The following is a 12790-nucleotide window of genomic DNA, read 5'->3' as shown; positions in this document are numbered from 1 at the left end:
GCAGTAAAATTTGGGTCTTTTGGAGCCATGATCTGAAATGTGATATCTATGCTAATGATAACCAAATGCTTACCTGTAAAATCCTGCATAACAAGGTCAATATGGAAATTTACATATCAGTGGTGTATGCAAGGACCAGATCTGCTGGTAGGGTCAATTTGTGGGAACATATGAGGGACTTTACATCCACTAGCAATCATCCTTGGATGGTATGTGGTGATTTTAACTGCAGACTTGACCCTGAAGAAAAATTAGGTGGGACCCCTCATAATTTGAGCAAAAATATTGATTTTTTGGAGTGTTTAACTGAATGTGGACTCTCAGACATGGGATACACTGGTAATCCTTTCACCTGGTGTAATGAAAGGAAGGAAGAGGAAATCATTTGGAAAAAATTGGACAGGATGGTGGCTAATGATGACATGGGAGCTAAGTTTACCTCTATCTCTGTCCAACATTTAGCAAAAGTGAGTTCAAATCACTGTCTTCTTTTCATTATCCTACAAGATTAGACTTCTAACCCCATAAGATATTTCAAATTTTTGAATTTTTTGGGTTGAACAAGAAGGATTCCAAGATATTGTGAAAGAGCAGTGGAACCAACATGTGGAAGGGAATTCTTTTTGGATCATTCAACAAAAATTAAAAAGGGTGAGCAAAGCCTTGAGTGAGTGGTCCAAAACTAAAATAGGTGATATTTTATTAAGACAAATCAATTAGAGGAGTAGGTGAAGATTTGTGAGGAAAAATATATGAACACTTTGGATCAAGCAGACAGAATGACCTTAAGGGCTTGTTTGGAAAGCCACCTGGTAATTGGAATTGGTGTAATTTTTCTAGGGTAGTAATTACACAGCTTAGTAATTACACCTGTTTGTTCGTCATAATGTAATTACAGTGTAATTACAAGCGTGCTGTTTGATTGCACAAGTATAATTACACAGTTAGTTTAATTTTAAAATAAAATTTAATTATAAAAAAATTAAAATTAATATTTAAAAAATATTTGCCTTTATAAATGATATTAAATTAGTTATTTAATAATAAATTTTTGCTTCAAAATATATTAATTAATAATCATATATTTGTAACTAATATTGTAAAAAATAATTGATATATATATATATATATATCAAGTATAATTACACAAATTAGTTTAATTTTAAAATAAAATTTAATTATAAAAAAATTAAAATTAATATTTAAAAAATATTTGCCTTTATAAATGATATTAAATTAGTTATTTAATAATAATTTTTTTCTTCAAAATATATTAATTAATAATCATATATTTGTAACTAATATTGTAAAAAATAATATATATATATATATATATATATATATATATATATATATATTTCAAATTAATAATATTTAATTTTAATTAATTGTAAAACTTAACAAAAGACTTTTCTTGTGAGAACGTCATGGATTGGATGTTTGACAAAAATTTTTTTTTTTTATAAATATAGTTCCATAACATTATTCAAATGTTTAACACAAAAAATCCAACAAATGTAAGTGAAAAATAAACAACATGCAACGTGAAAGCAAATAACTTAAAATTGAAAATATAACCTAAATTTAAAAGAAAAGAAAAAGTTAAACATAATACTCTTATGTCAAATTCCAATAGTACATAAGTAAGTTTCATCGTAACTTAAGTAAATAATTCAAAAGAAAGGGAAAATATAAGTCTATAACCTCATTCACAACAAAATTCTACTTTAATAACGTCACTCGTTATATGTCAAGTTTGTTAATGACTCATTCTTTCCAATATTAAGAGGTGTAGTTTCAAAAATTAGAATAATAACACGGTTATGCTAAATGAATAAAATAAAAAAATAAAAAAATACGAGCAATTACATGGAACGACAAGACGTAAAGGTTAGGAATGAGAAGAAAGGAAATGAAAAATAAATAATATAAAAAGAAAAATATATTTTAAAAAATAAAAATGTAATGAGCTGCCTGGTTATTATTGGACCTTCTGCAGCCCGTGTATGAAAACCCGAGGTATCGTTATAGGATTAGTCCTCGGGGGAGTTTTAAGTGTTATATTTACTCGTAATTGAAATTAGTTAGGAGTTAAAGAGTTGTGGGCCCGGGGGGTATGCTATCGCTGCAGCGGGTGGGTAACTGACTGCCATAGCAAGCCCGTTGTAGCGGAGGATTAGTCCGCTGCAGCGGTATTTACGGACCAGAACCCGCGTTTAATGACCTTATTTCGGGATTTTATAACTTTTATCCACAAACCCCTCTTCTAAGCCGTCATTAGGGTATTCCCAGAGTAAAACACTTGGTGACTAAGGAAAGGTACGTGGCTCTCCAAAGATCCTTCGGGTTCTCTTCTTTAAAGATTTCTCTATCACGATTTTCGGCTCCAAGACGGGATGGTGGATACTCTATGAACGTTCGTGATAGCTGCTCGGTAACGAGGTAGGTTATGGTTTAGTTGGGTTAGATTTTGATTAGTAAATCGTATATATGTTATAGAATTGACGGGAGAAAGCATGATTAGGTCTTTGGACACGGAGTTCGGACGGACATTGTTTAGGTTAAGATGAATGCTGATTTCTGTGGGCGTCGTGCCATTAAGTAAATAAGTGAAATAAGATGCGTAGTTGATATGCCAAAAGGGGAAGCAAGTAGTGGTTATGGTTTGTTATTGATCCAGTTAGAGGGTAGGTATTTGCGATTACCAAATTGGCCAAAATAGGGTCTTATCGTACCATGGATGGGGGAGACCTATTCCTAAATTCCTCATTGAGTATTCATGTTTTCATTCTTCTATGTATTGAGCATGCGGGGATCTTCAGTATTTACTTCTTGTTTGATTCGGAGTGATTCCTTATTCGTATTATTAACGAGTCGAGTCTGATTCTGGGTATGGCTGTTGCATGATGACGTGTGTTTTTACTATATGCATCTTCGTAGATTGTCCCCATTGTTAGGAGGGTGATTTCTTAAGTCTTGTTGTGACTCGTGATAGGGTGACTTGTAATCTTGATATTGATAAATTAATTCGTGAGTCTTGATATGATTTGTTGCGTGGTGACTTATGTTCACTTTGGCATAGTCTGACCATTTCTGACATTGACAATAACAGTTCTCCTGGACCTGAAGGTTTCTCTAGTTTATTCTTTCAAAACTGTTGGGATATCATTGGAAAAGATCTATGGTGGAAGATGTACTCAAAGGTCAGCCTATGCCAAAGTATTTCACTAGTACCTGCCTAGTTCTTATTCCTAAAGTTCATCACCCTCAAGAATTTCCTGAGTTTAGACCTATCAGCCTTAGTAACGTAACTCATAAGGTGGTGTCTAAAATTCTGAACAATAGGCTATCCAGGATCCGTCCCAACATTATCTCTCAAAATCAGAGTAGGTTTATGAAAGGTAGAGCAATTGGTGAAAATGTATTGCTGGCACAAGAAATTATGCATGGGATTAGGAAACCAAACAAGGGAGGTAATCTGGTTATAGAACTTGACATGAACAAAGCATATTATAGAATCTCTTGGAACTTTATATGTGCAGTGATGAGGAAAATGGGCTTCTATGAGCATTGGATTTTCATCATTTGGAATTTGATGTCAAATGCTTGCGGAATGATTTTTTCAAATCTCAAAGAGGAGTCAAGCAAGGTGACCCTTTGTCACCATCTTTGTTCATCATAGCAGCAGAAGTGCTATCAAGGAAGTTAAACAAGTTATATGAGGATCACAGATTCAATGGGTTTATTATGCAGCCTAATGGTCCTGCTATTAATCATCTATCATATGCAGATGACATAATAATATTTTCCTCTGGGAAAAGTTATACTCTTACCAAGATCATGAACTGCTTAAAAGAGTATCAATAGAATTCTGGGCTAATGATAAGTGTGAACAAAAGTTGCTTCCTGATGGACAACTCTATTTTTACTAAGAGAATCAACATTGTTGCTGGAATTCTTAGCTTTCAAAGAGCAGAGTGTCCTATCACCTACCTGGGCTACCCAATTTTTATGGGAAGAAAGAAGATTGAGTACTTTAGCTTTATGGCAACCAAAATCCTTCAAAAATTAGACTCTTGGCAGTGCAAGGCTTTGTCAAGTGGTGGAAAAATGATTTTGATCAAACATGTTTTATCGGTTATTCTTGTTCACTTACTTTCTATATGTATGCCACCTAAAATCATTTTTAAACAAATTGAAAGCATCTTTGCTAACTTTTTCTGGGGGCAATGTCATGGAAAGTATAAATATCATTGGTCTATTGGTCTAGCTTTTGTTATCCTACAGATGAAGGAGGCCTTGGAGTAAGATATGTACAAGAGGTTGCAAACACATTTTCAGCAAAATTATAGTGGACTTTAAGAACTTCAGGCTTTGTATGGACAAGATTCATGATGGCAAATTACTCTATGAGAATTCATGTTGTGGCTAGGAAATGGAATTACTCCCACTCACATACTTGGAAGAGGCTCATGAAAGTCAGAGAGAAAGTGGATCATTTGATCCACTGAAAAATCAATAGAGGCAATTCCAATATATGGTGGGACAATTAGTTGGGAACTAGAAAACTTGCTCAACTCATAGGCACCAATACATCAATCAACAGCCCTATATATAACTACTTTCAAAATGGTGAATGAGATATATACAAGTTGAGCAAGATACTACCAGTGAGTGTTGTGAACAAGATCCAAGAAGTAAAAAATCCACAACATGAAAATCAATGACACTCCTATATGGAGTGCCACCAGTGATAGCACCTTCAGCTGCAAATCTGCTTGGTAATCTATCAAGTAGTACCATCATATATCTCTCACTAACAAAAAGATGTGGCATAAGAAAATGTCTTTTAAAGTTTCTTTCTTCATATGGAGATTGTTTAGAGACAAAGTTGTTGTTGATGACAATCTTAAAAGAATCAAAATCCAACTAAATTCTAAATGTTCTTGTTGCAGGAATGGAAATCAAGAAACTCAAGAACACCTTCAACAACATGATTAGCAATAATGTATAGAAGCATTTCACTCAGATGTTTGTCATCAAGGAAGGATCTGGAAATATCAGAAAACAAGTTTTATCATGGTGGATCACAAAGGAGAAAAATCCTATTCAAGGCATGATATTACAAGTGATGCCATGCATTCTAATTTGGCAAATCTGGAAGGAAAGGTGCAAAAGCAGATTTGAGAATCTCAACGTGTCCAGATCCAGAGTGATCAACAATACTTACCAGCAAATAATTTTGATACTCCAGATTTGAGAAACAATTTACCCCTCGGGGATTTAGTTTATCAAACATGGCCGAAGTATATACTTCTTATACACTTCAGCTGTATAGATAGATTATAGGTATGTATATTATATGTATAGCTATGTATAATATACATATTTAGTATACTTTATATACATACTATATAAACTAGATGACCGAATGGTATTTGGCTGTAATTTTCCTTCTACACATCTCTTGCTGGTTATTCATTGTTCAGACTGTCGGGGACACATATTCCAATTAGTCCATTTAATTTCACATGAATAATTTCCAATTGAATTGGAAAAGAAGTTAAAAGAATGGGATAATAGCATTTTCGGTCCCTCATTTCTTGGTAAACTTTGATTTTGATCTTTTTGATATATGTATGACTCAACACAATTAACCTTCAATTAATTAAAATATATTTTTTGATCCATTTATATAGAAATATTATGTTATTTTTGGATTGTTTTTAAAAGTATATCATCCCCGGACATGAAGTAACAATACAAGTTAAAGATAATACATAGATAATTAAATGGTGGAACAATTAATAATTCTGAAAATTTGTGAATATTCACAAGCAAAGAGATAAAAAAATATACATCATTTAAAGTAATTAAAGATCTGATGTAGTTTGTCTTATATAACAAAAACTAAAAATGAAAATTATATTTTTAAGAAAATCAATAGTCAACTATATACTAGTATCTTATTACAAAGAGAGACGTAGCTACCACGTCTCGGAATTAATAATTTCTCACATGGTTCTCAAGCTCTTTTTTATTTTTAATAAATAAGCAGATAATGAACCTTTCAACATTTAATCTCCTATAAAGCTTATTGGATCCATGTAAGACAATAGCTAGAAAAATTAAAGATGGCTAATTTCATCGCAGATACGAAGAACAAGATTCAAGATCTATTCGTATACCTTGTTTCTTGTGGAAAATCTTCTAAAGGTAAGATTTGAAAACTATCTTTAATTTCTGGAAAATTTTGACAATCTTTCTTAATTTTGATGTTAAAAACTCTTAATTTGGGTTGATATTTTTGGCAAGTGATTTGGGTGCAAGTTGTGTTTAACGGATTTATGTTATAGATACTGATAGCTAGTGTGACACATAAAATGGTACAAAAGGAGTAATACTTATCAGCAGATTTACATATCTACTCTTCCTGTCCTATATAAGTATTTTTTAGCTTTTTGAATTTAGTTCAAAATCAGTAATCTCTTAAAAATCAAGAAGGTATTAACTTTTCTTTTTTTCCAAAAAATTTCGTTTCTAATAAATGATTAAACAAATTTCTAGGAAGTCTTTCAACTCTTCTTTACATTGTAAATGATCTTTTAGTCAAATAACCCTCTTAATTGATGTTATTAAGTGACTTTCTTAATAAATGCGACAAATTCTTAAAAGTAACTTGTATAATATCAGAGAAAGTAATTACTTAATAAATGACCTAATTATATTTTATAACGTCTACATAAAACTTATACTTGTATATTGAATTTTGTCAGAACCAGGAAATGAGCAAGGGCTAGCAATAGATGTGCCAGGAAATGCACAAGACCATGGACTGGTAATAATAGATATATCAGGAAATGCTGAAGGCCAAGAACCAATAGTACCAACAAGTAGTGAGCCAGAAAATTCAAAGGAACAAGAGAAGGAAAATAATGAAATGTTTTATGGGAAGACTGTAAAGCCTGATAATAAAGCTTATATTGATTTTCTATTGTTCATATTACTCTCTCCTTGGACTTGGATTAGATTATTAATCCAGTTTTTTGTTAAATATATCAATAAGAGTAAATGCAAGGTTGTGTAAATTCTTAATAAAGCATTTTGCAAAGAGCTAAAATTATAGAAATCTCTCTAAAGAATCTATACAAAATTGCACATATTTACCGTCCCTTTATGTTAAAATAAGGTAAATGGTGCAAAGATGGCCACTAACGTTTTTTTAAAAGGTTTTGGCCCTAACGTTTTTAGCTATATATGCCCTTGAGTTAACGGAAAATATTAGAACATATTTGTTCGATTTTCGCATAGTATAGGGGCATATTTGATCCATTGAAATTCCTGAATATTGTAACAAGGAAAATATCATTACATTCCAAAACATAAAAAAACATTTGTAATTACAATCCATCCACCATTGCATTACATCAAAATTATACAACTAAAAGAGCGAGATGCAATTACAACCATCTTTTAAAAATTTTCACAAACAAGAGCACCATTTCCCCTTTTCAAAAGATTTTTTTTTACTAATGATAATACCATTTTTATTTTTCAATTTGTTGATGATCTGGATAGTTCTTTCTGGATATTTTTCGTCTTTTCAGTCCTAATATCTACACGATAATGGATACAACAATTGCCGCAATAAAACATAAATATAAAAAAGGAGATAACTTGCATTAGACTTATGACACATGAAAAAATGTCTTCCGCAGTGCTCAAAATTTTGATAATAATAATAGAAAGAGTATCACATTTTAAGCATTTATACGGTTTCTTACATAACATTCAATGTGGTTTGGCCCTTTCGCGAATTTCACGCATAACCAAAATTTAGTAGAATTATTTGAAGTCCATGTGAGATGGAGTGCGGTAACTCACGTCACACAAACCCTTCCACAACTCCACGTCCACAAACCCTTCCACGGCTATTTGAAGAACTAGAAACTTGACATTTCATAAACAAGTGAAAGAATAAGAAAAAGTGAAGGGTTGTACGATAAGTGTGGAGTTTCAAAATGCGGTTCTGATAAATCATTGGCTAGCATAAAGTGCACTATAAAAAAAGCTGAGAACTATTTGTGCCATAATATTGAAATTTCAATGGATCAAATATGCTTTTTTATCTATACTATCTAATGAACATATATGTCACATTTTAGTTAACTCAAGGGCATATATAGCCAAAAAAAAAAAAACGTTGGGGGCATCTTTGCACCAACCTTTTAACGACAGGCAAATATGTGCAATTTCGTATAGTTCAGGGGCATATTTGAGCATTTGCCGTTCTTAATATTCTCTCATAAGTTGTATGAGTAAAAAGAATAATTGTTAATTATACATGAGTTGTATAGTTCAACATGATGAGTAAATCATGATATGCAACTTGTGCTTGTTTTAATTAGTTATGAATTGGAAAAAAGAAAGAAAAGATCAGCGTGAATGTTAAAAAATTTAGCATCAAATTTCCCCATAGCTTGCACGCTAGAGGTCTTTGAGTTGACTTCAATATGAAAGATGGTAGACTTTTAGATTGACAAGATCTCTCAAAAGGAACAGTTTAGGCAAATTGCACATTAAAAACGCAGCAGAAAGTGAAAGTTTTATAGGACAAATTATAAATTCATATAATACGTGATGCACGCTCGATGCCAACATATTTCAAGGATAAATCCAACTAAATATATAAATTCATATAATACGCGATACACACTTCTGAACTCATCTGAACTCAATGATAACTTAGTTCAAGAACAAATCCAACTAAATCTAGGAGTGGCTGAAATTAAAGATGAATGTAGCCCTATCGCTGAATTGTCAGGATTAGTTACGATTATTTTTCCAGGATCAAACAAACCTATACCTTCACAGGGGAGCTGGAAACAAGAAAAGCAAATTTAAATAACAAAATCAGTAAATTGGGAAGCGAGTAATGATGGACTGATAGATAAATTAATTCTTCTTGTTTTTGCTTCATTAAATGAAGAAGTTATAATGGCTATATATAGGTGTATGAAGGTGGCCACTGGTCCAGGACGCAATTGTTATCCAAACTGTGCTCAAAACAATAATCATCATTAGCAAAATAATATGTCCTTAAGGAATTTAATCCCCCAAATATCTGAAGTTATGGATTGCTTCCTCCCAGAATAAAACGGATAAACTTGTCAAAGGAGTAGCGGGAATCACAAGACGCTGACTCAGTTTTTTTCTTTGATTTTGTAAAAGTACGCAGAATGCAGATGGTATGCAGAATTTTTCGATGCAAAAAGGGTGAGGGAATGACCCTCTATTTAAAGCCAAAAATCTGGTGCAAAATGGTGAGACCTTTTGCATACCATCGGGAACATATTTGTGTCTGCTCAGAAAGACACCTTCGTGAATGGTTGGTTCCGCGAACGGGAAAATAATTTAAATTATTTCGCGCGGAAATAATATCATAAATTGGAAAATGAAGTAAAGGGAATGGAAAATAAATTTGGTAAATGAAAAATAAATTTTGTCCAAAATATTTATCAATTAATCACATCCAGATCTAAAGCGGAGCGGTGACAGCGTGAGGGATGGCTCTCTTCTTAACTCTTTAAGAGCTAGAAGAAGTGGAATTTATGACCGAAGTAAGCCATTATTTAAACCAATTCAACAAAATAATACATTTTTCTGAAAATTTACAGAACTAGATTAAACGTATTCCGCAGTAACATATTAGGCATTATTTTATTCAAAAAATCTAACGGGCAAAAAAATTAGTGGTTGACGGTGTTAAAGGATAATACGTACTTGTGAATTAACGTTTTACCCATTAATGCGTAAGCGGAAATGTGACTCTAAAATTCGAGTCCGGACAACTTTTGTACGAAATCTGACAATGATTGATTTTAAAGTCGTAAACCAGAGTAACGACTTCGGGCTAAAACGTAACTGACAGTAATGCTTCTACAGTGAGCTGAGTTTAATATTTTGATTTCGAAAGAATGAGATAGATCATTGTCATCCCGTGAACTTATGACAGTGCAGGCTAAAAGTTATAAAAAAGATAAATACGTCATATTTCGTTTTATTTGTATTAATTTAATTGGATACGAAATTTAAGAAAATAAAAAAAACTTATAAATTTTGTGGTTTTAATAAATATATTATAATATTTCTTATATAACTTTAAACCTATTATGTTATATGTCGAAATAAAAAAATAGCATTAAATATAAAAAGTGAATTTAAAGAAAATACATAAATTGAATCGAAATGAATCTTAAAAGACCCACATTATAATACTCATAAGTACAAATTAGATATATTTCATGGCTTAAACATGACATATCAATTGTCATCATAATTTTAAAGTGACTTACAATTCAACGATAAAATATGTACTGTTAATGTACATGCGGTTTCTACAATGTATATAAGCGTGATATCATACGTATAAAACCAATAAAAATTCATATGCGAAAATTTGAGTTTTTGTCTACATCTATAATTGATTGGACAAATTTTCTTAAATATGATCTATAACTAAGACCAAGTTCAATGTAAATTTTTTTCTAAAGTATATAAACTTTCCAAATTAAGGAACATTCTCAAACACCATATACATAATATGTTCTAAACATAGGCGGAGCTATGATTTAAAATTTCGGTGTTATGAACCCATCATCAAATGGACAGCTCGTTTCTTGATTCGTGTGCAATTAAAATAGCTATAATAAAGTGATCTATCACATTCTTTCAAAACCAAATTATTAAACTCGCTCACTGGATCACTATAGAAACGACACTGTCAGTTACGTTTTAGCCTAAAGTCGTTACTCTGGGTTATGACTTTAAAATCAATCAATGTCAGATTTCGTACAAAAGTTGTCTGTGCACAGTCTTAGAGTCGTTACTTTTAGTTACGTATTAGTGATAAAACATTACTAACAAGTATGTATTATCCTTTAACACCGTCAACCATTAGCTTTTTTGCCCGTTAGTTTTTTTAATAAAATAATGCCTAATACGTTATTGCGGAATACGTTTATTCTAGTTCTGCAAAAAAATTTTAAAAATTTATTGTTTTGATAAATTGGTTTATATAATGGTTTTCTTTGGTCAAAAATTCGAAGAAATGCTTCTTTCTTTAAGCACACTTATTTTTCTTTCCACTACCTATGTCATATGTGGGACAAAACTCCTTCCCAAAAAGGACTTTGCTTTAAATTTCATTTTTCCTCCATTTCTCATTCACACCCACTTAGCTAGCTTCGTTCATTAGCTAGCTCCAACAACAACACGTGTCCAGTGACTAATTACAAAAATTACATGGACGTGTCACATTTTAGCCGAGGTTAAGGATACCCGCAAAACGCGTCTTCTCGCTAATCAGGCATAGTGCACTACTAAAAACTGGCAAAAACCGATGGATTCCATCGATTTTTAGAGCGAAAAAACAGTATAAATTAAATCAATGTAAGTATATGGACAAAAAAAAATCAGTGGTCTAGTGGTAAAGCCCTTTAATGCCAAGGAACATACCCGGGTTCGTTTCCAAGTTCCTACATTTCATTCTTTAATTTTCAAAAAAAAAAAAAAAAAAAAGACGGAATCTGGTTTTTTTAAATTTTTTTTTATTTTACCAAACCGACGGACTCCGTCGGTTTTAACCGACGCAGTCCTTCGGTTTCGAAAAGCGACGTAACGTAAACCGACGGACCGTGTTGGGTCGATTTTTCGTCGGTTTTCACTAAAAAACTGATGCAGTCCGTCGTTTTTGGCCGTCGATAATTTTGCCTCTTTTTTAGTAGTGGTGACACGTGCCTTATGTTGTTGCGAGTAGGATGATGTGACACGTGTCCTGCTACAACTAACCTTCAAATTTGCCAATAAAATCTTTTCAAGTATCATATATTGTAGAGATAGTAACATAGAAGGTCACCCAACCATGGGTAATGGTCTCTCAAAGTCACGTTTCTTTGTTTTGTAACAAGGCCACTCAACTTTTCCTATATCACATCAAAAGTCACCCAATAAAAATTTGGCAAATAAAATACGACATGACTTTTAATCTAGTCTACATGAATTTTACCTTCTTCTTTTTTTCTTAGTCCACGTGGCAAAAAGACCCGACCCGACCCAAATCCAAATTAACCCTATTCTTTCTTAATTAAAATAGAATTTCTCTCTCTGAAAAAAAATTGGCCCATCATTTTATTTAAATCGTGTCTCTTCTTTTTCCTTCTCTCATTTGGCTTGACTAACGACCAAGTTGACGTTACAGAAGGTTTTGAAGGTGTCAATAACGAAAAAGTAAAAGTCGCGGAGAGTGTGAATGATGAACAAATTGCATTTTCTGGTGTTATGTGTGCGCCAAGTGATGTAGGTGTTTCAAAAGGAGGCAGGCTTTTTAAGAAAAGAGTCATGAAGGACTGTGTTCAAGAAGTCACAAAGAAGTCTAAGAAGAATTAAAGAAGGAAAAAGAAGACGACACGATTTTAATAAAATGATGGGCCAATTTTTTTCAGAGAGAGAGAAACTCTATTTTAATTAGGGGAAAGATCACGGATGCCCACTCAAACCAAAAAAAATTACCAGCCCATACCACCATTACCTTCGTGCCCCCAGAAAAAATTAAAAGTATTTACTCGAGATGCCCCCCCAACTATGATATCAAAATGGTATATAAATATACTGAGATGGTATCATGGAAGATGCTTCAGTCCTTCTCTTAGTCCTCCATGATACCGTCATGATAGATCAATATACTAAGATGGTATCACATAAGATGCTTCAGTCCTTCTCTTAATCCTCC

At 32.5% G+C, this 12790-nt stretch overlaps 1 protein-coding gene across 1 annotated transcript; it reads left to right on the top strand.

The window, feature by feature from the left end:
- The first annotated feature begins 6096 nt into the window (after positions 1-6096).
- LOC132061568 (uncharacterized) lies at positions 6097-7087 on the top strand. Its single transcript, XM_059454352.1, has 2 exons — positions 6097-6216; positions 6777-7087. Exons 1-2 carry the CDS (start codon positions 6135-6137, stop codon positions 7085-7087), a joined length of 393 nt encoding a protein of 130 aa, XP_059310335.1. The 5' UTR covers positions 6097-6134.
- The last annotated feature ends 5703 nt before the right edge of the window (positions 7088-12790 follow it).

Source organism: Lycium ferocissimum, chromosome 6 (genome assembly GCF_029784015.1).
Source record: "Lycium ferocissimum isolate CSIRO_LF1 chromosome 6, AGI_CSIRO_Lferr_CH_V1, whole genome shotgun sequence".
Taxonomy (NCBI): domain Eukaryota; kingdom Viridiplantae; phylum Streptophyta; class Magnoliopsida; order Solanales; family Solanaceae; genus Lycium; species Lycium ferocissimum.
Note: the sequence above shows the minus strand (reverse complement) of the source record. Positions and strands in the feature narration are given on the sequence as shown.

Excerpts from the sequence above, each read along its gene's own strand:
- LOC132061568 (XM_059454352.1), top strand. The coding sequence starts at position 6,135 with ATGGCTAATTTCATCGCAGATACGAAGAACAAGATTCAAGATCTATTC. Across the intron at positions 6,217-6,776 it reads TTGTGGAAAATCTTCTAAAG|AACCAGGAAATGAGCAAGGG; the intron begins GTAAGATTTGAA and ends GAATTTTGTCAG.